We start from the raw sequence: 24,876 nt of genomic DNA, 5'->3' as shown, positions 1-24,876 counted from the left end.
CTTTTTCTATTGCTGCTTAGATGTAGCCTCAACAGTGTGACAATGAAATGAAAGGTACTGTGAGAATATCTTTATGCAGGTTGATATTTGTGAGATGGTCTAATAACCCTTAAAAGAACTGGTATGCCAAGTTCATTACTTGACAATAGAATCACATGCTATAATTCTTGAAGTACTTTTTTGTTGCTGCTGTTGCTGCTGCAAAACTTTAAATATAGCACAATCATTAAGAGTGAACCCTTGCCATTATGGAGGACTGTTAGAAGCAGACTTTCGTTCTCGCTAATGCCCTGTGCAGAATAAACTACTCTTTTTACAGTTCACATACATAGATCCTATGGTAGATTTGAGGCAATGTTGCTTTAGCATAATATCTGTTAGTTTTTATCTGACTAATAGACAGTGCTGACAGATTTTGTTCATTCGGACAACTGCATGTATGTGTCTATATATGTCTTATATATTTTTTTCTGATTAATGCAAAGCATTCCTATGCACAGTATGCACGCACACACCCTAGAAAAATGACAGAGTTAGTAATGCAAGAAACAGTTCCAGATATGTGTTATTTTAATTTTTTTATTTGCCAAATATTCAGACTTCAGGCTGGTTCACACTGTAGTGGCAATGGTACATATGGTGCAGCTTGATGCCTATGCACCCGATGACCATGTTAGGAGTTGTTTGGTATGTGTGGGCACTACACAAACCATCTGCAAGTGAGGGCAACCTATTTTCATAATGATGACTCACATTTGAAAGGGGGGGTTATTGGTTTGTTTTTGTTCATGTCTATTATGTATTTTGTGTTTTTTTCCTTTATTTTTAAGTTGTGAACTGCCCTGAGATCTACGGATGAAGAGCAGTATACAAATTTAATAAATTATTATTATTATTATTATGGAAATAGGTTGCACTCACATATGCAGTGATTCCATGGATGGCAGAATTACAGGCTGCCTGCAGATGATCAGCAGATGCACTTTACTCTTGTCTGCCATTGGCACTGAAATTTTTTAATTTATGGTTTAGGTATATATATATATATATATATATATATATATATCCTTTTATGTTCTATCCCTTCCTCCACAGCAACTTTTAACCAGAATTGAGTTGTATTCCTTTTTACAATATAAAAGAGTGTCAGAAGTTAGGTAGATTGAAGTCATTTAATGTTCTTGGCAGTATTACGTAACTGCTATCTTTTTACAGTGTAAAATTTACATGCTTATATTAAGTACATGCATAGCCTTCCATCTCCTGGGATTTTGTTGCAAGTAGGCGTGTTTTTGGGCCACATGGCATTGTCCCAGTCCAAACTTCAGCCTACGAGTAGATGCTTGCTCGTCATCAGTGTCACATTTGGAAACACTTTGAATCATTTCGCCTAAATAAAAGTTGAAATAGGCCGCAAGCTGTTAACCATTTGTGGAAGAAGTTAGAGAAAAAAAGGTTACAGAGGCCACAAATGCAAATGGATCTTGCAGTGGATGACATAATGGGGCAAGGCTGAGGAGCTGCCCCTCCCCACACCAATGTCACTGCAGCTTACATGGTTGACGCTGGGGGAGCACAGCGGTTGTACCAATGGAGTCGATTGTGAAGCACATAATTTGACAAAATTCTGTATTCTCTGGTTTGTGTTAACAGGTCGGCAAGTCACTTGCTCAGTCAGTGCTAAAGCTATATAGAATATGTAAGGCATTTGTTTTCATAAAAAAAGTAGATGACCTATAAGTTTCTACGTGGTTCTGGCAAGTTTTAAAAGCACTGTGATGCAGTCCCCTTGTTGTGCAATGTGTAAGGCAACTACGTTTGTTCTGAGGACAACAGGTCATTCTCCCTAAATTGGCATTAGGAGACACAGAATATAGGTCTAATATAACAACCGAACAAAGGTACACCAGAGTAATTTTCATTGTTCGCTGACCAAAAAACTGTGCTTGATTATATGGGAGTGTATTCCATACATTGGGTACGGGTGGCGCTGTGGGTTAAACCACAGAGCCTAGGGCTTGCCGATCAGAAGGTTGGTGGTTCAAATCCCCATGATGGGGTGAGCTCCCGTTGCTCGGTCCCTGCTCCTGCCCACCTAGCAGTTCGAAAACATGTCAAAATGCAAGTAGATAAATAGGTACCGCTCAGGAGGGAAGGTAAACGGCATTTCCGTGCGCTGCTCTGGTTCGCCAGAAGCGGCTTAGTCATGCTGGCCACATGACCCAGCCAATAAAGCGAGATGAGCGCCGCAACCCCAGAGTCATCCGCGACTGGACCTAATGGTCAGCGGTACCTTTACTTTTACCTTTTACTCCATACATTAATAACGTAACTGGTTTGTAGATTTAGATCCATGTATTTCCAGGTTCTGGTGGGTTGTTCTGGGAAGAAAAAAACTTCAGAGGCAACACTATCCAGTTTTATTATATCTAAGGAGTTCAGGTGGGAAGTTATGTATAATGCTGAGGAAACTTTGTAAAAAATATGCAAGTGCAATAATTTAAATAGGTCTTTGCATCTATGAATTATAAATACTGTATATGGTATGTAATATTTTCATGTATTCATTTGCAGTCTTTGTATTTAAACGATCTCAAATCTTTACAATTATGTTTGTACAATAGAACATAAATGGTTTATTATGGTCTAGATAAGTTGTAAATAAGTCTGCAAAACCAAACAGCCAGAACATATGCATATCTGGAGTCCTATAGTGAATCCTATTTCTGCTTTAACAGCTGGCTGTAATGCAGCAAGGCATCTTCTGTGGATATGTAATTATACATATAAATATATGTATGATACATTAAATATTTAGAATTGTTCATAATTTTAATTGAATTATACAGACATATACATATATACATGTTGTGAATATTACTGAATACAGAGATTTTTTTAAAAAAGCATCTTGTGTTCATTTTTATTACAATTTCTGGAGAGAAGTGGGAACAGAAACCTCTGCTCAGTGTGTGTAGTCTATGTGTCTATAGGGGGAGCTGTATAAATAGTTCAATAAGGGTGCATAATCAAACTCATTTTTCTTGCTAATTTGAGAAGACTGCTGTATGATTTTTGCATTTTTGTGTTTTCAAAAAATCCAGCATTAGTTTTGTTCTGATTGTTGATCGTAATAATATAAGCAGCTTGGAAACCCTTCTTTCTGCTGCTGTGGCATTTTTTGGCTCTTTTGACCACCATCCTGCCTCTCATTCATCTCTACCTTACTTTGCACCACACCTTAAAGTTACTGGGTTTGATGCACATATATTGTATATTATGAATTCAGAACTTGAAAAAACTACCGCAGGCAATCCTATCTTGGAAAGTTTGCTATGTTCAACACTTTTCAACCAGCTATCCTTTCAAACAAAGAAGTTGGACTCACCATTAAGAAGTTAAAATATCCTCTGTTGCAAATAAAGATTATCTCGTGGAATATCCAGGAACTGGGATTTTGCTTCTGATCAGGCCTGGTCACGCATGCATTGTTGTTTAACAAGCACAGGCAGTTTAAATAGAACTTGGAATGTTTGACTCGTTTCCTTGGGAACGAACCAGCATAAAAGCAGCAGTTAACGTCTTATACTTTGTGGAGTTTGTGAAATGTAAGTTAGTGCGCAGTTTAAATGCATTTTAGTAATCGGGTTTGTTAGAGTAATTGTTGGGAGTTTTTTTCTTGTTTTGAACAAGTAAGGAATTGTGTTGAATGAGTAAACCGTAAAAGCAAGACGCCACAAAAAAACAACAACACATAACTTGCTTACTTGAAGCTGGAATTTCTTGAAAGACTGCTACTTGTTAATTTCTTTTTCTTCCATTATATTTAAATTAAAAAATAAGTTTCTTGCACTTAGCCATGCTGTTGTATTTATAGGTAATTTCTTATAAGATGACCCAAGCAATAAAATGTGTAGTGTTTTGCTATGTTTTGAACCTCTGCTGTTTTCTAAGTGATTGAAAAGTGTTTCTTGGTAGGAAACTCAGAAATCATGTTGAAGCTCAGAATTCCAACATAACATGTAGTGGCCACATGGACCAAAAGAGAGCGGGTGGCGCTGTGGTCTAAACCACTGAGCCTCTTGGGCTTGCCAATTGGAAGGTTGACGGTTCAAATTTGTGTGACAGGGTGAGCTCCCGTTGCTCTGTCCTGGCTCCTGCCAACCTAGGAGTTCAAAAGCATATCAATGCGAGTAGATAAATACAGTAGGTACCGTTGTGGCGGGAAGGTAAATGGCGTTTCTGTGCGCTCTAGTTTCCATCACAGTGCTCCGTTGTGCCAGAAGCGGTTTAGTCATGCTGGCCACATGACCCGTAAAGCTGTCTGTGGACAATCGCTGGCTCCCTCAGCCTGAAGTGAGATGAGCGCTGCATCCCATAGTTAACCATCCAGAGGTCGTTTTTTGGGGTTTTTTTACCTTTGCACATGGACCATTTCTCAACCAATCCTTGGCCAGGAGGGAAAGGATCATCTATGTAGTGTCTGGAGGCAATGGAGATCATGATCTAAGCAGAAAAGGAACTTTGGTCTTTACACTGTGGAACACTTCAAGCCACAACACACAGGATGGGCAGGCAGACCCTGTACCAGACAGTGGGTGCTATTTAGGGATATAGCAGGCTGACTAAAGGATACTGTCAGGGCTGCCTCTAGGTCCCAGCTCACAGAGGACCAACGCCAGGCTGATATTATGTACAAAAGTCTTTATTGAAGTATAATTTCCATTTTAAAGCCAGAGCGTGCAACCCTACATCTAGACTCTAGATCGGCGAAGTCCCCTCTGAGTCACTGCCCCTTCCGCACCAGTTTAAGATCCTAGCCCGGCTCCACCTCCTGCGCTGTTCCTTTCTCCTCTGGGTCCTTCTGCCCCCTGGGGTTTCCTCCCTCCTGGACTCTTCTGACGCTGACCCCCCTGAGTCTTGCCCTTCCTTCCGGCGGGCTTTAGGACCTGGCTCCCTATCTGGGCTACCTGCTGTGCCGCTTGCCTGTACATTTGAACTTGGCGCGCGCGCCCAGCCGGTGACTTTCCTCTTGACCGTTTCCCCGCTCTCCGATGGAGGCGTGGCCAATCCTGACTCATCTCCTCCCTCTGGTGGTGGGAAGACTGGTCCCGATGCCTGGGACTCCTCCCCCCCACTACCCTCTGGTGGGGAAGCTGGTCCTGATTTCCAACTGCTGCTCAGGGAGTCCCCGCTGGCCCCTTCCTTCTGGGGTTTCCCCCTTGGCACCCCCCTTGCCCTGGCCATCGGCGCTCCTCTCTGTGAATCTTCTGATTCGCTGGAGAGACTCGTGGAATCTCTCTGACCACTGTCACTGCCTACACCCCCCTCGTATTCCTCCTCCTCACTCTCCATTTGCTCCTTCTCCTGTGTCTCTGCTCCTGAACCCCTGACAGATATGATGGGTACACATTCCCACCCTTCCACTTAGAATAATTAATAATAATTTTATTATTTATACCCCACTGATTTGGCTGGCTTTAAAGACTTTTAGAAGACATCTGAAGGCAGCCCTGCATCAGGGAAGATTTTAATGTTTGACATTTTATTATGCTTTTATATATGCTGGAAGCTGTCCAGAGTGGCTGGGAAAACCCAGCCAGATGTGTGGGGTATAAATAATAAAGTTGTTGTTGTCATCATTTCCATTAAATCCTATAACTTGATCCAGCCTTCATTCCCAAAGTGGATGTTATTTCCCACATAGCACAAGTAGTGATTCTTCATTTGGCCCAAACACCCTACACCTTGAGAAATGCGAGTAGCATAGCTGGCATGTTAGTCTGAAATTTAAACAAAAGGCATTCATTTGTCTTTGCTTTTTTCAAGTAGCCCTTCTTTGAATAATAATAACAATCTAGCTTTACCACCTGAAAGTGCATTTGGATGCATGTCAGCCTACTGGTCCCTAGTAAAATAGCCATCTTAGCAGGATAGGCTTAAGGACATATACAAAATATCCATGCGGTTCTTATGACATATATTCACTAAATGCAATAGCTCACTGCAGATGACAATATAGATAGAATAAACACATGGAGTGTGGGGCAACCATTGGCCATATCCCAAACGTCTGTGTTCATACAAAGCTGTATATGGATCCTATGTGTACAACAGATCCTACAGGTACAACTTATATGCAAGCAACCTGTACTCTGCATTTTTGTTTTTATGTACATAGACTCTGTGCACAGGTTTGGCCAGTGAGTGAAAACCTTTCTTCTCACACTCATTCTGACTGCATTTCTGCCTATATAGTCCAGTGTGACAAACAGTCCTCTGGAGAATGAATTGGGGAAGAGAGGTGCAAAATAAAGGGAGCGTTTGTTTTGGCTGGGAGCGGTGCTGTTTTCCTAAAGAAGAGGCATTATAGTGTGGTGGGGTTAGGTCAACTGCATCCAGATATCAAGTGTGAACCAAAATACTTCCAGAACTCTTGACAGAAAACAAGAGACACCGAGATGAGTGTTTCTTTTGCTTGACCTGACCATTCTGTTTGTATGCACAGTGGTGAACATTCCTCATGGCAGGCGAGAACAAAAAAAGCAGCCTCAAGGACCTCTTAGACAGAATGGAAAAGGCCCACAAAGCTGACATTCAGCTTTACACCTCTGGCCACCTGAACCATGACAAGCTTTATAAGCCCCAGCAATGGATCAAGAACAACTTTTGGGAAAGTGCCAAAAAATCTGCACTAATCCTCACAAAAAGAACCAATTTCACAACACCCAGTGTGGTATCCAGAAAGACACAAGCTACCTTGAGCAGCTGTGTGGACTCAACACCCACACCCACCCGTGCCAAATCTGCTTCTCAGTCATGTTTTCAACCTCGGGCATTCAAGGCCAGCTACAGATCTCCAGTGAGCACTTCCCTCAATTCCACATCTTTCAAACAGCAAAGAAAGAAGGATGCTGAGGAGGCAAAGGAGGAACTGGGCATTTTTCAAGAGCAACGTATCAGGGAAGAGCTGGAGGTTCCAGAGATGAGAACGTTGAAATACAAACCGACAATCAACAGTCGGCTTTGTGCCATGGAGGAGACGAAAGATGAATACCAATTCTTTCCTTCTTACTTGGCTGGTGTGACCAGAACGGACCAGTTTCGCAAGTTCATGCAGTTTCAGAAGGATGTGATCGCAAAGCAAGATTTGCTGAAGAACGACTTTATTGGGAGCGATTCAGCAGAGCACCATGAAAGGACGTTGGCTCAGGTAAGTAAAGGGTAGTGTGGAATGAGAGAGGAACACAGGCTCCCAACACATGCAAAACTCTGGAAAAATGATAAGGGGGGGGGGGATCAGTGTTGTGGGCAAGCCATGTATTCATCTTGAGATGATAATTGGTTGTCTATTAGAAGAGTGAGAAATATCACTAGGCCTCAGCCGGGTATTCAAGCTCTCAAACCTGTCATCTGTTAGAATGGGTTCAATTAACCAGCAGTGATTGGTGGAGCAGGGTGGAGTGGGTTGGCTCTGCTCACCTGGCTTCCAAATGTGGAGGTTGCTGAGGGTAACCAAGAGGACAAAGGTGAAGGATAGACCCCATTGCTGTTTCCACACTACACTGATCCCACCACTTCCTCTACTCTCCCCCTCTCAGTTACTAGCAGTGATCTCCACATAGGGAAGCCAGTCTTGAGCAGTGCCACCACACCCCACTCTGCACCACCAACCACTACTGCAGCCCACTGTCCCCACAAATTCTGAATTAACCCTTCAGCAGCTTTGTAGGAACCCAGTTTAATTAGATTGTCTGGAAATGCCAAAACTGTCATGAAATTCTGCTCAATATTGATCCAGAGCAGATTCCAACGTATAGTTAGCAGAGTAAAAACTTACAGGTTTTCCCCAAAATAGACCAGAGGCAATTGTATTTCATAGGACTAATTTAGCCAGCTAGCCCTGGTGATCATCTAATTTTTATTGGATGGATTTTCCCCTAAATTGATTTTTGAATTTATTGTTATTCACACTTTTATACTGTATTTTATGCTGTTTTTTGTTGTATCACAATTAAGTGTTTTAAATTTGTTGTTAGCCACTCTGAGCCCGGTTTTCTGAACCGGGAAGGGCGGGGTATAAATAAAAATATATTATTTATTATTATTACTATCCAGCAGAGTTTTACTGCTACCAAAGGCAAATGAGCATAATGGTCACAAATCCAATACATTCCTGATCGGCACTGTCCATAAGAAGTCCAATTGCAGCAGACTTGACTTAAACTTACAATAACTTATAATAAGACTAAACCTTAACACTGTTTGCAGCGCACCACACCAGAAGGAGAGACAGAAAGAGAAAGTGAAACCTAGGCTCCTTCTGGCCTTACTATTATAATAATCATGACCTTAACAGAAGAGATAACAGAACCAGTTTAAGCCAGCTGTACTTGTCTTCTCTGAAGGAGTAACCCAAACATCCTGAACCTTTTGCTTGTTTCTTTCACATGGAGAAGCTTCCAGAACTCTCTTGAATTAATTAGAATAGGAAAGATCTCTACACCTCAGATCAATACTTTCTGTACCAAGAAATGTAAACTGACAAAAACTGCCACAGACTGTGGATTAGGGCTTTAAAGGCCAAAAACAACACTTTAAATTGCACCCAGAAGCTAATACGTAGCCAATACAACCGGTATAGTATCAATGAATTATGTTCTAATTCCCACAAGCATTCTAGTAGCTGCTTTCTAGCTCTTGTGGCAATCTGTCCTGACTCTCACCCAAAACACGAGGACAGAGTGAAGAGTTCTGGGCCCAGGCAAGAAGTTCAGAACAGAAAAGAAGCAATGAAGATGTCCCAATAAGTTTCCAATCCCCTCCTGCAAAACTTTCAAAGATGAGGCATGGTACACTTAGCCGCAAGAGTATCTCACCTGGGTGGGTGAGTCTGTTCCTACCTACAGAGGTGGAGTCTGGTCCTTGGTGGTGAGGCTCCATCTTCCCCTCTTGTTCAGTCTCTGCTGCCTCTGGCTCAGCCATCCTTGGTGGGTGATCAATACTGTCCTCAGCCCCAGTGAGGCTCTCCACTGCGCAGGAGGGCTAGAAGGGGAAGAAGCTCTACCCCCAGTTCCCATGATTCACCCCTCCATCTGCTTTCTTCTCCGCAGCCTGAGCCTGCCAATTCATGCCTGATCCTGACAGGGCCATGGGGCTTATGAACACACTCACTGTCTGCTAACATCTAAGGAGTCAGAATAGGTGGTTGAATGAGATGTTTAGTGTTGTTACTGACGTTCCAGAAACTTTGTCCCTTGATTCCCAAAACATGAATAAAGTTTGCAAAAATTGAGAAATTATACAAAGAAACAGTTTGCATAATTTAGGCAGCAGAATCCAGCCCTTCTTGGCCTTGAATATGTATTGCCCAGGGCATGAAGGATTTTATTGGTTGTATTTTTTTTTTTAAGAAAACAACAACAACAACAACCATGGAGTATACACAGCAAGGGAGAAGTTGGGTTCCTGGAAGAAGTAACATGATCTTTGGATACTACAAGATACAAATTGTACAAATGTTCTCTTCGGGAGCTTGCTTGCCTTTCTATGAACCAAAACGCCATCTGTGATGGGGCTTACAGCTCTTCCCTATTTGGAAGAGAAATTGGTTTGGAAGTGCTTGGGATCTGACTGTCTGAAATTTATATTTGACCTGCATGCCAAAGGGATCAGATCTGAATAAACCTTGTGAATTTCCTTCTCTTCCTTTCCAGGCACTTCGGAATATCTGCGACTGCAGCCGGCCTCATTTCAACCGGTTGCAGGCTGTTGGTGACGTTTTTGAAGATATCTGCAACAGTTCTTTGATATTTGGTGACATACTGAAGGAAGTGAAAGTATGTGCTGTTCCTAACATTTAAGCCGGTATATCCCGAGCCCCTGGAGGCTTGCTTTGGCACCTGTGATGCCTTTAACACCGAATTCATTTTAACTAACAGTTGCTTAGTTAACAACATCATTGTGGCTCTATGTAGCTCACACAACCTCTCAATATCACACAGGATACAAAGGGATATTTGTACAAAGTTATGCTATGAAGGATGTGCATGTTTTCTCTAGTAAATGTGCTAGAAATCCCCCCCCTTCTCTAAAAGAAAAGAAAGCCCAATTTTGGACAATTTATGAAAAAAGAAACTGCATTTATGAATTGTCAAAGGAAAGGGAAAATTTCAGTGAAATTCTCATTGGTGGCTGCAGGTTTTTTTTTATTGTGTTTAACCTGCTTTCAATGTGGCCAATGAGTTTCATGAGTGCCCTTTCATTCTATAAATAATATTTTGGGCGGTCTGCCTTCTGCAGCCTCCCTGAATTCTCACACTTCCTGAAAACCGCATGACCTCATCAGCTGGGCTTTTCTTGAAGTGCAGGAAGGCAAGAAGGGCTGCCTAACATACTAAAAGTCATTGATACATAGAATAAGTGATAGCTGTCAAATAAAATGTACAAATTAAAACTCTGGGTATCCTTTGCAGCTGACCACTAGCTTATCAAGTTCTTTCGTATCTTATAGGAAATTTTAAATGTATTTGAAGATCAGGAAGGAGTGAGATGTCCCGCTTTTCCAAAATCACTGTGTGGGAACAAAGAGCATCTAAGTGCCGTCTCTAAGCTATGTAGATATCTGATTGTCTAACTTTCTTGTTTGGCTTTACAGACTGAATATGAACTCTACATGCTGATCCTGCTGGAATCTCTCCCTACAATGCAGTACAGAGTAAAAAAATCATTGTTTGTTTTTTAATATAATGCAATGTATGAATCTGTCTGGGCCTGTCCCACTGCTCCTTTGTTGCAAACGTAATGAATGGCACTTTCTGCCATCCACACTTCACATAACATGTGTCCCCAGTTTCAGGCAGCACAGAACTCAAGCGTTCCTTACGTCTAACGGTAGAGCTGGGTTAGCCTTCTGTGTGTGCTCTATTAGGCCTCCTTAGCACTTGCAGTAGAATGAACTTAATTTATTTTATTTATTAAACTTGTATACCGCCCTGTACCCATAGATCTCAGAGTGGTTCACAACGTTAACTTCAGTGTGTGTGTGTGTGTGTGTGTGTGTGTGTATAATACATAATAAAAATAAGAACAGAAACAAACCAATAATTTCCCCTTTCCACAGCATATTTGAAAGGGCATTGGATGTCAATCAGCCCAAGTCCTGCTTGAGGAGGAAAGTTTTTGCCTGGTGCTTAAAGGTGTATAAAAAGCAGGCAAAGAACTGAGTCAGATTTTTCTTCTTCTAGGACGTTTCTAGCACAGGGAAGCATTCTATTCCTCACCTGTAGTTCAGATTACAGATTACTCATCCTGCTGTAAGTTTGGATCTGGCCTGTGTACTGTTGTCCCGTACTGAATGTTGCTCAGTATTTGTAATTGGCCTTTATGCAGTGACATGAATCATAGGCAGTGTACATACCATGCATTTAAAGTAGCCCTCTCCCCGAATTCTTGTAACCGTAATTGTAAAAGGGCTGCTGGGAATTGTAGCTCGGAGAAGGGCAAAACTACAGTTCCCAGGATTCAATGGTGTGTGTGTGTGTGTGTGTGTGTGTGTGTGTGTGTGTGTGTTAAATCTATGGTGTGTTAAATGTATGCACATAAACACAAACTCAAGATATGTTCTGTCACCCCAGTTAAGAATAATAGCGCAAGCTGGCTTTGCTCACAGGTATGCTTCCCTCCTGCTGGAATGTCCTAATGGTTATCTTTGTCGTTCCACCACAATATAGACCTTGCAGAATGAAGTCAAAGGCATGGAGAAGAGGGCACCGATGACTCATGAAATAGAAGAGAATAGGCAGGAGATACAGGATCTTGTGCAGAAATCCAGACTGGCTTTAGCAAGAAACGAAGAGTAAGTTGTGTAAATGTGAAATGTTTATACAACACACACACAGAGAGCCTTAACCAGGGTAGCCAATATTCTTGTGGGTTTGGTAGGCACAGCACCAAGGCTTAGACATAGATTTTGCCAAATGAATTGGCCTGCAGGGGTGTGGGCAGGGAATTCAATTGGCACTTACAGGTGAACCTACCCAACCTGCAGTTTCTGAAACAGGATGTGAAGAAAACTCAGCCAACTTTTGAAATTTGCACTTCTCTGAATTTTGCGATGTGGTTCTTCAGCCACACAATGTGTTAAAATATGCATATACTAGGGTAAACGGATTGGTGAAACTAGCATATTAAAATACATGTAATAAGGGGCCATGGCTAGGCAAAAATACATAGAGTTGTGTATGTGAGGAGACAGTTGCATGAAAATGCTGCTTAATTTTCAAGAGGACATTTTTTTTAATTAAAAATAATCAGAAACTGATGTGGAAATGTGCAGAACTGAATTTAAGGGTGGAAAAATGAAAAACAGAGAAACAAAAAATGGACAGATTTGCTTATATCCAGAGTTCCACACCTTCTGAATGTTCCACTATTGTCCTTCAATAATGCTATTAATGGGGCAGAAATAAGTAACTGGTACAGACAGAGAGGTGTTTTTGGTGGTTGCTCCTGTTTCTGTCTTCGGTGGCTCAAAAAGTCTCACCTGTTTTACCTTCTTACTTATCACATCATAATCCACTTGGCACAGACCAAAATTTTTCGGCTGTGAATATATGTGGTGTCTTAGGCTCCAAGCCTCCACACAGTCAGGCAGCTTAACCCCTATTCATGCCAATGGGATCTAAGTACATTTGTGCAGTGCAGTTCCAAAATTACTTACTCGCAGTTGCATTCAGTTCAACAGGACTTGTTCTCTAATAACAATGTTATGGACTTGCAGGCTTAATCTCTTGCCAAAAGTCCTGGAACTTATTGGCTGTTTTCCCAGTAAAAGCAGGATGTGAACAAAGTCTGTCATGCTTTCTGATTCTCTGTTATATCCATGAATATTCATGCCCTCAGAATGACATCAACAGTATATTATTAAAAGTAACTTTGAAACCTTGAAGGAGACTTCTTGGTTGCCTGCACTAAAATCTTGTAGGGCTCTTAAAATGATTGTGTAGACACATCCCTGATGAATCAAGGAACTCACTTTACTGTCTGGCCTTGACAAATGTTCAGAGCTGTACATGTGGATTTACAAATTGTCCCATACGATAGAACTGGGGAAAAGCTATGTATGTTGCTAACCCCAGAAATTAGCACCTGCAATTTGTAGGGCTGAGTGAAGCCAACCTAGTTTGATGTGCACTTATAATAACGTCAGCCTTTGCAAGGAGTGCTCCCCCCCTTTGTTTTGTTTGTCATTCACTGATATCCTGCCTTATGGCTTACGCCTGACACCCACAAAATAAAATACCCACAAAAGGTAAACATGGAAATGACTGGAGAAAATGGCCCTTGTTGTTTATATTTGAGAAAAGGGCAATCAGGAGAATCTGATTGCTATCCAAGGGCTTCTGCTTTTCATTCATGCAGCTAATAAACTGGTGGGTGAGCAAACACACAGTGCACATTTGGAGTCATTTTGCATTTGGAGTAATCCTCATGTAAACACATTCAACAGGATCAGCTCTTCCACTTTTGCTTGGGTCTGGCGTATATTGTGCAAGTCTTGAAACACTGCCGCTGCCAGACTGGAATGAATTAGAGGCTTCGTTTTCCTTCTTTTACATTTCAGATTAAGAAATGAATTGGAAATGGAGCTGTGGATGAGCCAGTCTTATGAAAAAATGACAGGTGAGTGGTAGCTTTGCTTTGAACAATGGGACTGATGTGTTGGATGCTTTATGGATCGTACAGAAGAACTGTAAAATCAGTGGGCATTGTCCAATGTTGCACTCTGAGCTTGACTAATATTGTGCCATAGTTCTCTACAGTGTCAGGCTGCTGAGAGAGACATCCTGCTGAGGGAAAAGCTACTTCACTCCTTTTCTCTCCTCAACCTGTTTGGCTTTTGCCTTTGGATTGCAAGATTGCAGCTGCAATGCTCCATTCCAAATCACCATCATGTTTTTGCACCTGCAGAAAAGGAACGGGAGGAGGCGTCCAAAGCACAGACTCCTGTCCTTTCCAACGCTGAGCTACTTGCATCCTTGCGGTGCCAAGTTATCACAACATGGGAGGAAATCCAAGCAATGCAGAAAGAAATTAAAGAAACGATGGCGGTTGCTGGCATCGCCAACATCCGAGAAAAGACCGTTAAAGAATTAGAGGTAAGATCCAAGGGTATAATGAAAAGGTAGGTGGGGATATCACCATGTTCCATTCTGTTGAAGGTGGTATGCCTTAGTTTTATGTTTTTGGGCTCTGTGATTCCGTGCAAGGTTGTGATCTTGCAAGTTTTGCCTGAAAACATGTGTTTGGGGGCTCTGTGAGCTCACACAGGTCACATGACTCACACAGGAGCACAGCTGGGAAGACACACATCCTGATTTCCAGCAGCAACAAGTTGGAGAGTGTTAAGTTGTGGGCGAACATATCAGACGACACAGCGATTCTTCCAAAGCAGCTCTTTATTTATAAGCTGGAACTGAACTGAACTGAGGAGCTCAGTCAGCCTGCTTATATAGAGCTCCACTAGAATGCAACAGTAACCATTTTCTGTAACTAGCCAATCACTGAACGTCACTTTCGATCCTTCATTTGCATACAAACTATCCAATCACTGAATGTCACTTTCGATCCTTCATTTGCATAACTATCCACAGTATCCCCTTGCTGGCCCAGGGTGAGAACTTCAGTACATAACAGAGAGTATGCAATTAAACACACACACATCCACTAAAACATGCAGATTGTTAAAATAAGAACACCACAGCACCAGTCCTTTCTTTAAGAAACACCCACTTCCCAAAAGCCTGTTTGAACAAGAAAGTCTTCACCTGCCAGAAAATAACAAGGAGAGAGCCAGTATAACTTTCCTTGGAAGGGAGTGCCAAAGTCTGGGAGCAGCCACCAAGAAGGCCCTCTCTCGTGGCCCTACCAAGCGTACTTTGGTTAAGGCTAACCACAGCTTAGGGTATGGATGTACCAGTGGCGTAGCGTGGGGGGTGCCAGGGGTGCCGGCCGCACCGGGCGCAACATTTGGGGGGGCGCGAGTCCAGAGGGAAGGGACAAGTTCCTTCCTCCACCGGGCTCCCCGCCGCCACCGCCAGCCTTGCGCCCTAGCGGGCGCGCCCCCCCCCGCCGCCGCCGCTGCAGCTGCGCTCCACTCACTGCTCGCAGGAGGAGCAGCCGCTGCAGCAGCGCCGACGCCACCACCAATGCCTGGCCGGGCACGGGCAGCCTCCGCATCCCGACGCCGACGCCATCCCCTCGGCCCAGCCACAGGCGGCGGCTGCTTCTGCCGACTGGGAGGGAGGAGAGCTCCGAGGGGCCTCACCGCGCCCTGCTCTCCCCAAAACCCTCCAAGAGGAAGCCGGCGGGCGGGCGAGGGTCTCCCGGCGGAAGGGGGCGCCGCTGGCTCCGGCTCTCAGCGCAAGTCTCAGCCGCGGGGGGGGGGGTGTCGGGTGAGGATGGAGCGCGGCTGGAAGCCCCCGGACCAGGCCGGGGGGGAGGAGAGGCGCTCGCCAAGCCCGGATCTGGAGCGCCTCGGAGCTCGGGCTTCACCTACAGCCCAAGGAGAGGAGGGGGTGGGGAGGCGCCCGAGGGGAGGGGGCTTCGGCTGCCTCGGCCCGCGGGGGCTCCGCAAATAATAAATTTAATAAATTCCTGCTGAGCCTTAAGGGGGGGGTCCTTGGCTCCTTCGCTCGCCCCCAGCCCCAGTGGCGTAGCGTGGGGGTGCAGGGGGCGGCCGCAACATCTGGGGGGCGCGCTCGCACTCGAGTGCTAAAATCCAGGGGTTAGGGGGCGCAAATTACTTGCCTTGCCCCGGGTGCTGACAACCCACGCTACGCCACTGGGATGTACTGCTAAACTGTGGCTAGCTGAAATCAGAATCAAAAGTGAAGCAAAAGTTTACAGTCTTCTCATTGGAGGGAGAAACTCACAAACAAAATGAACTGTGTCAATATTTCAGGGCATTCTAGAAAAGGAATAATGGTTAGGAACAGTGAATGAATCCATGACAAAGGAAAGGGGATGATCATCTCTTCTTATTGTTTTTTTTCCCCTTTCACATTTTACATATATCTGAGCAGATAGCAATGTATGTAGGTGGAAAACATGAGCTTCCTGTTATGTTATTTGAACAGTGACAAACTGCCCCTCAACATTTTATTTGCCTCTCGTGCAATACCAAGCAAGATGCTAATACCAGCTCAGACAGAGCTTAGCAGCGCCTCCCCACAATCCGGAAGGTGGTTTTTTTAAAAAAGTGTAAGGGATTCTGGACAAACTTACAGGAAGCTTGAAAGTATAAAAATGGTTTGAAAGTATTAAAAATGGGGGGGGGGGGCTCCAATATTGAATTCGTAGTGCTGCTCTTTTTGACATTCTTATGATTCTATAGGATTATGACTTTAGCAAAATCTTACAGTCTTTACTGATCAAAAAAGATGGCAAGACATTTAAGAAGGTGCATATTTATGATTTTTTACAGGGTGAAGCATCAAAGCTCCAGGCATCTAACAAGTTTCTTAAAAAACAAATAGGAGTAAGTTTGATTCATTTTTAGTCAAATACATCCATTCAATACATCAAAAACTGCATCATTAGAAAAGGTACTTGCCCTACGGCTACTAAATGTTTTGGAAAATGGTTTATCTGTCTGTCTGTTCTTTATGGGTTCAGATACCTCATGAGATATCATTGTTTGATGTGACTGATCCCAAGATGGAGGAGTGGGTTTTGGCCCATGTTTGGACACTACTGGGTGCCATTTTGAATTAGGATGGTGGACTGAAATATTCCAGACTACACTGCAGCAGTCTGGGGTTTTGTCAGCGGGTGAGGCATTGGACAGGAAGAAGGAGAGGCAGGCAGACTCTACAAAGAGCAGTGTGGGACTTTTTGCAAAAGGGCTTTCAATCAGCCCATGCTGTGCTTTCTCACTAGGATAATTACATTATCCACTTATAAATTTCAGGCCGGGTAATTTTCACAAGTCTGCTATATATTTTCTGCCCACTATGCATTTGGACAACACTTAACTAGCATGATAGTTCCTGAAACAAAAGATAAACAAACAAAACAGATTTCTATCTATGTTTAGATACAGTTGGATGCCATTTTGAATCAAGATGGCAAACTGAACTTTCCAATACTGCACTGATTTTAACCACTGAGTTCAAAACTTTTTTGGTTTCATAGAATTCCCGAGCTGTGCCATGTGCAGAGCTGATACCACCAACATTTACATATATAGACCTATATATATATGGCACTCATTTCATCAGTATATGTACGTCAGCATCATTAAGTCACATATATAAATATCTATAAGTTCTATATGTAAACAAATAGCTATGAATAAACATTATATAGTTGTATCAGTCATCTGTGAATTGCGTGGATGTATGTTATATCAACCAATTTGTTTTGAGTAAAGAATCTGTCTCATTTTGTGTTTCTCAGGATGCTGAACAGACAATCACAAGTGCATTACAGAGGCAGAAGTTTAGTGAGAAAAGCCAGCGGTGAGTCTGAACGTTCTAATAATAAACTAGGCGAGGCTTAAACTGTGCCTGAGCTCACTCAGAGTCAGAGTAACCTAGGGCTTAACTATGGAGTGCATTCAGCAAGAGCAGTGAGAGTGACCCTGAACAACAGCATTTCTCTCATTACTGAGTAAATGTAGAGTCACCGCACATCAGGCATTGGAAAAAAGGTCCCTGGATCAGCAGGCAGTGCTTCCACATAAATCCGAGTTCCATAATATTTCATTTTTTAACAAATCTTTAGGACTGAAGCCCGATATGGCTCTGTTCTTTATACTACCTGCCACAAATTGGTTATGGAATCTACCTTACATTATATTTATATTGTGCACATGCGCACAAAAACATTAAGCAAGGCTGCAGTCTTCTGGACACTTATCTGGAAAGTCCCCTTGAACTTTGTGGAGTTTACTTTGAGTTACACCTACATAGGGACATGTGCCATGTTAGGGATTGTGAGGAAAGCATGCATGATGTATTCAGTCAAGGGACTTGTGCCATGAACAATCGGCCACACACTTTTGAGTGCCAGCCACCCAAACTGCAGCAAACAATCATTGTTTGTGACAATCTGTGGTGATGACCCTTTGAAAGGCCTTATACCAATGTAACTGATTCCTCCACAGTTGTGAGGTGAACAAACAGTAGCTCTCTCTGGGACAACTGGTCTGAGAGCTTTTGGTAAGTGCAAAAAACAAAACAAAACAAAAAAGCCATCAGAGGATGGTCACCAAAAGATTATTTCTAGCCAAACTTCCATTCATCCATTTGTTAGTCACTAACAGTCAATGAAGGGATTTTGTAAAGATGGAGAAAAACATGTGCTGTTATTCAGCACCATGAAGAGAAAAGCTAAGCCTGCTCTGCCTTGATGATATCGGAAAAGGGAAATGCAGAAGGATATGAACAGCTCATTTTCCTGCAAGAATAATGGAATTTGTTATGTCAGAAGTTAAAAAACCCAAACCAAACCACAGTGGTGTTATTTTAAAATCATTGAAATATGGCTATCCTAGAGGTTATTGGCAATAAAATATTAAGGCAATTAGCAGCAGATAATAGTGGGATACAAGGTTAATTAGTCTCTTTTATAGGCTGTTAATTATTAAAAGTAATTAGCCGGGAGACAGTTAAAGAAATGCCCTTACTAAATATTTTTTAATGTGTTAAACTTTTAAGACGATTTCCAATTTTGCTCCCAGTGAAAGTGCGTGTTCAGATTCCTTTAAATTGTACCATGCCTTGGAGATATTTGCATAATAAGACAGTTTATAAATGAGGGTGCTCCCAAATTTTGCCCTCCTTTTATTATGATTCTCATTTTGGGAGCTGGCGTCAGTCTCCTTCATTATAGATTAGGGAATTTGAAAGGCTGTGAGGAGCCTGAGAATCAAAGTCTGTCTGGGAGGCATAATTGAAGGAGGGTGTCTAATTGCGTGAAGTCAGAACTGGATCATCTCTCCCCCCCCCTTGCCCTTAGTGCTCAGAAGCTTATTTAAATGGCATTAATTAGCGGCAAGGCACAGATTAATAACGAGACTATTCGGTCCCCAAAGGAGCAACTTATTGGGTGCTCTGTGATGTTATCTGCTGAACTGAAGGCAAAATGTGTGACTAAGTCAATATTTACCTGCACACAATATACCCAGCTGGCTTAGCTCTTGTTACCAACTCTCCGTAATATAGAATCACACATAGCCCAACCCACCCATGAACCTAAGCAAGAACTAGAGGAACGAATCAGATGCATATCCAGATGTGCATTGGAATGAATGTGCTTGCATGTATGGATACTGCCTGTCCACACTGAATTGCTTTCAGTAGCCCACACATTTGAAACACACATCTCCAGCCATATTTTGATACAATGGGTTATGCATAAATCCTGTATCTTCACTGAAACTGGGATTAGATTAGGATATCAGAGTTGGAATGGACTACAGAGGAATATTCTTATATTTCTATTCACTCCCTAAATCAACATATGCTAGCTCGAATGTTGTTATTATTGCTGCTGCTGCTGTTAGTGTTAAATTTCTTTATCCTACACTCTACCTTTGAGATGTCCAAAGTAGTTTTCATTGGGGTCACATGCAATCCCCCATCCAGTGGCTCAGGGGACATACTAGATAGAGAAGAGGTGCATTGCAGAAAAGTCCCTGCTAACAAAAAAGCTCCTGAAGACTTTGTCAGCTTCAACCCAGGTAGGAATTAGCACTTGTAGAAGATGAACACCCTTGGCCTCATCCAGGCTTCCCTTTGTGCCATGTTTCTAAGCACAGTCTGTGCTTTAAAGCTCTGCGTCTAAACACTTTTTTGTTTTTTGCCCCAGCGCTTTCCCCATTGAAACCCACTCCTACCTACTCTTACCACTGAATCAGAGCAAATGACAACTCACAGAAAACCCAATTTTGCTTTTTGTTCCGATTCAGCTGTGGAAATCAGCGGGAGCAGGGGAGCTGTCCAACCCAGAGCTTGAAAGTACAGATCTTTGCCTAGCAAGCAGAGACACTAAGTTCCACCCAGCATGGGGGGGAGCTCGGCGTGTGACATCACACATGTGATGCACACATGTGATGTCATGCGTGTCAGGAGGAGCCTGCAAGTCCTGATGAGGCCCACCACCACTGTGAGGGGGGACAATGAGGCCCACCACCACTATGGAGAGGCCCGGCAAGCCCGCCACCATCTCAGGAAGGCCCAGCAAGACCAAGCCCCTCAACATGGGGTGGGGGGCTCAACTCCACCCAACATACTTGGGGGGGGGGTAGAGTTGGTGTGGGGCAAAAGGTAAGTGTGGAGGAGCCCTAAGAGCCCATCTCCCAAACATGCTCTCACTATAAGGAGGACTTCCTGTATAGATGGCATCATGACAGGAACATTCTGGAACAGTCTTGGAGACCACAATAGACACAGAACATTGCTTCTCCACAGAACATTGCTTCATATCCTATGAAGTAAATGAATGAAAGAATTGATTTCTTATGAACACAGATCAGAAATAGAGACATATACGGCAATAGAGAACAGGTAAAAGGTTAAAACTAAACTCTATAAATACTATTTACATGGTAAATAGTACAGATATAAAACAATCGAAATATGTAGGATAAAACCTTAACCGCTAATTTAAAATATGTGTGCTAAGACATTGACCTTTGGATTCATTCAGGGCTTTTCTCCTTAATTGTATAGCAACAGCAGCAGCAGTGAATTTAGCCACTTTTGCGGTAATCTCTGGTTCCCTGTTCTCTATTAGATATTTTAAGTTGTGGCCATCAGATCTGCTTGGGATTCGCTGCATGATTGGAGTGATAAATACTGAAAGTATATCTCTGTAATAATGGCAGTACAGTAGGACATGAATAACAGTTTCAACTTCCTTCCAACTGCATGGGCATATTCGCTCTGAATATGGGAGGGCACTGAATCTGGCAAGGGTAAAAGATCTTCTAAATTTGAGTCTTTCTAGCTTAGATAAATGAACAAAATCAACATGAACTAGTGAGAAGATGGGAGAGCAAATTACTGTTTCCCCACAACATTTGAGGCTACTCTTTAATAAAAAAGTAGAGAACAGTTTGGTGGGGTGCTTCAGCCAAATACTTGCCACAGTGGGTTTTAGCCACAAGTGTGTTGTTGTTTTCATTTGTTTTTAGGCATCTGTGGGGGATGGTGGAGGACTTCTTGACACCTGAAGGAACAGAAAGATGCTTTGTGCCACTAGAACAATCATCTTCTGATGATTCTTTGTGATAAGAATGAAACAGTACTGTGAAAAATGAATGATGAGAGATATTTTAACTTGTGCATTGTATGCTACTTGAAAAAACAAACATACCAGAAATATGTCTCTATTCTTTAGCATATGTGAACATGCATTATGACTCTATAAAATGCTAATTCAGTTTCCCATGGGTTGCTTCTTGTTCTGATAGAAAATTTCCCACCATACTTGAAGTTTGCTGTGGCAAATCTGGGTTCTGTTGCCATAAACAACTGAAAACAGATTAATTACTTTCCTTTACCCAAGAAGTAAAGTGAATGGCAGACAGAAGATACAGCAGTTACAAAATATGTACTTCAAAAATATCTACTTCAAAATTAAGTCCAGAGTAATCTTTCAAACTTTTCAATGGAGTACTTGGATGGTTTGACTGTAAGGATATTTTCCACTGTGACTTTGATTTATTTCCCTGAATGCCATTAAATGGCACATATAAAATCAATCCACTGACTGTGTCATTAAAACCACACACTAGCCCATCTTCTTCCAATACATGTTCTCAATCTTCCATAAAATTAGGTTTATGTGTGATTTGATTTTGGAAATATTTATGTGCCCTCCTCCCCGACCACTGTACAATTATGTTTATGCTACTGCCATTGTTGTTGTTTTTTAAAAACCAGCTGGTGCAAAGGACCAATTTACTAATTCATGTGGCATAAGTCTCAAAGTAGCTTGTGCAATTTTTTGTTTACTGGAGAATCTATCAGAAAAAAAAGACTAGCTCACATCCATTACAATTTCTTTGATAACTTCCCAAATCCTTTGTACCATTATAGGATTCAATGTTTATTAGCTTCTTGGAGCAAATCATCCAAGACACTGCAATAGAGATGAACAATTCCTTTTCCTGATAGACCCCTCACAAAGAGCTCATTGCTTGAAATGCATTGTGATTTATTTGAACCACATTAATAAATTGGCCTCTCTTCCCTGTTGCCATTCTCTTTGTTTTCGCTTTGTAGTGCTCTCCTTTTGATACATTTTACTGTTTTGGTTACCTAGTCATAGCCTATATACCAGCAATGGATATCTAAAGATGAAGGCATTTTCTGCGTTTGCAGTCTGATCACAATTATTTGTGACATGCACCTCTTTGGATTCAAATGACATGTAAGGCTTGCCTTAGTTAATTCCACTTCCAATGTGGGAATTTTAACAGAAAAAGAGCTTTTTGCTATGCCCATAGGAATGGCGGGGGAAAAAATTCATCAGGTCCAAAGCCCATATGGGAACTCATATTTGGGGGATCAAGGACTCTGGGTGGGAGCAGGGAGAAGATGCTGTTATCAGTCAGTGAGTTGGTGTAAGACAGTGTCGGACAGCCTGCCTTTATCACGTCCAAAGCCCTGCCTACCTGGCCCGGCTAGGATTCAAATCAACAGATGGCAGGAAAGCCCGTGACTGGCCTGGGAATTCCCCAATGGCCGACCGCCTAGCCTTGGCAATGCACCTGAGGGGAAGGAGCTTAGTGTGATGGGCCACAACAGCCATCCACCCTGTGACCGGGTAAGCAATCATTATCATTCAGTGAGTTGCTGTAAGAGTGTGTAGTATTAGCTACTACAGACTTAACTCTAATGATGCCATCGTAGATGGAGGTGTACCTAAAAATGTAAGAGCCCTGCAGGATCACCTAGCCCACATTCACCCCATACATTTAAAGCCCTACAATAGCACTTTAAACAGTCACGACTTCACCCAAAGAATTCTGGGCACTGCAGTTTGCAAATGGTGCAAAAAGCAGTTAGGAGACCCCTCTCCCTCTCCCAGAGCTACATTTCGCAGTTCCTTGTGAAGAGGGGTTGATTATTAAACCACATATATATGATTTCATCTAAAATTGCTAGGCACTTTTCAAGAATTAGAAAACATGGGCTTGCTATCGAAATATAGATACTGTAGCCATCCGTTACATGCCACATCAATGGTACTGCTTTCCCCAGAGATCCTGTAATTGCAGTTTGGTGAGGCAGGCTTTTTAAAACTCCCAGCCTGCCAAACTGCAGGTCCTAGTGTTCTCTGGGGAGAGGAATCAACTATCAAACCCAGTCCGAGGCCACAATCCAACAGGGTATTATGTGCACTGAAATCTGCTGCTTTGAAGTTTGCAATGTAGATCTACCAAGATAACCCCCCACCAAGTTATGTGGACCAGAGTCTAAAATTATCTAACTGCATTGCTGGATCCACTACTTCACATCAAACTCACAGAGAGAGTTTGATACAACTCTGCACTCCTATACACCTTCAAGTGAGTCAGAGCTCCCTCTCCCACCCATTCCCACCCTTCCTCCCTCTCTTGGTGCTCTCTCTCTCTCTCTCTCTCTCTCTCTCTCTCTCTCTCTCTCTCTCTCTCCATGCTGCTGACAGCTACCTGTCAAGACAGATCTCCAGGTATCTCTTAACCATTATCTCCCTTCAAGAGACATTAAAGAGCATTCTGGACTATCAACCTGCAATCTGTCTGACAAAGAAATGCCTCACAATATTACAACATCGGAAGGCAGAGTCCAAAGTACAGCACTTGTAAGTCCATTGAGTCCAGTGGGGAAGAGATTTTAGAGAACATTAACTTGCCCATTGAAATCAAGCAGATTTTAAAAATGCTACATATTGGATCACATCCAGAATGATGCATTGGTGTGCCTGTGATATATGCTTAGAAATAAACGGCCAGGACTGATAAAGGATATTAACAGCACAATGTGTAATCCCTATATTCTGCAACCAAAATAGCACCAGATTTGTAATAAACTATGCAAATCAGATTAATGCCCATAAATTTAATAAAGTGATTTGTTTCCATTATATACGTTTTTACTTGGCTCACCACAGCCACGGCTTACTTGAAAGTATAGAGCAAAGGTCTGGATACTGGGACAACATGTGAGCAGCCACAAAGTTGGGAAAAGTGGTGCCCAAGTGCTGTTCCTGTCCGTAACTGATAAAGGCCACCTGAGGGAAATCTAAGAAATGTGGAGCAGCTCCTGTCAGATGCTGAGGAAGGTGAGTGGATGGGTGGTGAGGACTGGAGAAGCCACCACACCCTCCTTTCTTCACTTCTTGTCTGGATTAAGCCTCAGCTTTTTTTCTACATCCAGGCCTTGGTTGATTTCAGAGACAGGTTTTAGACTTCAAGTGCTTTCCCAAGTATGATGGAAGGGAACTGGGGGCTTCATCAGCGTATCAATGGCACCCAGCATCCAACCTGTAAGACAAGCTCTGTCTGTGGTTTCATGTAGATGTTGAATAACACGGGGAAAGGCAAGATAAAGCTTTGCATAGCCAGTGTTTACTGTTGTTTTATTTTTATTTTTATGTAGTTGTTGCATATCATATGCTCTAATGTAAACAAGGATATATGCAACTGCGTTAAACAGTTCAAAGAGGAAAATGTGTGCATTATTAACATAATTATCTCTGGCACATGGGCCCCTGCTGTGTCCCAAAAGTGTGGCCTGGGTGATTTGGTTAGTTGCTGCTGTGTGCAGGCTCCTTGGCCAAATCAGGAAGAAAGTTTGTTTAACCACTAACTCAGCTTAT

At 42.6% G+C, this 24,876-nt stretch overlaps 1 protein-coding gene and 1 long non-coding RNA gene across 8 annotated transcripts in view; one reads left to right on the top strand and one right to left on the bottom strand.

Annotated features, from left to right (window-relative positions):
- Positions 1 to 1,158: 1,158 nt before the first annotated feature.
- LOC309338206 lies at positions 1,159 to 4,433 on the bottom strand. Its single transcript, XR_014154804.1, has 3 exons — positions 4,419 to 4,433; positions 3,389 to 3,545; positions 1,159 to 1,390 (listed from the first exon to the last, which is right to left on the bottom strand). It is a non-coding gene; the product is annotated as an uncharacterized lncRNA (long non-coding RNA).
- The window catches only part of LOC309338190 (uncharacterized protein C6orf118), a 46,881-nt gene continuing 25,503 nt past the window's right edge, over positions 3,499 to 24,876 (top strand). For 5 of the 7 annotated variants that reach the window (XR_014154789.1, XR_014154790.1, XR_014154791.1 and 2 more), the window contains exons 1-9: positions 3,499 to 3,608; positions 6,509 to 7,213; positions 9,717 to 9,839; positions 10,658 to 10,717; positions 11,733 to 11,857; positions 13,625 to 13,683; positions 13,972 to 14,159; positions 16,487 to 16,540; positions 17,461 to 17,522. Coding sequence is in view for 3 of the 7 variants with exons in the window: in XM_081855181.1 (XP_081711307.1) it covers positions 6,524 to 7,213; positions 9,717 to 9,839; positions 10,658 to 10,717; positions 11,733 to 11,857; positions 13,625 to 13,683; positions 13,972 to 14,159; positions 16,487 to 16,540; positions 17,461 to 17,522 (1,361 nt within the window). In the remaining 4 variants the exon portion in view is untranslated. Of the gene's footprint in view, positions 3,609 to 6,508; positions 7,214 to 9,716; positions 9,840 to 10,657; positions 10,718 to 11,732; positions 11,858 to 13,624; positions 13,684 to 13,971; positions 14,160 to 16,486; positions 16,541 to 17,460; positions 17,523 to 21,202; positions 22,269 to 24,876 lie in introns of those variants that run through there. The other 2 variants (XM_081855180.1, XM_081855179.1) reach the window with 2 other exon arrangements.

The sequence above is a fragment of the Podarcis erhardii genome, assembly GCF_964252035.2.
Source record: "Podarcis erhardii genome assembly, chromosome: 3".
NCBI lineage: Eukaryota > Metazoa > Chordata > Lepidosauria > Squamata > Lacertidae > Podarcis > Podarcis erhardii.
Note: the sequence above shows the minus strand (reverse complement) of the source record. Positions and strands in the feature narration are given on the sequence as shown.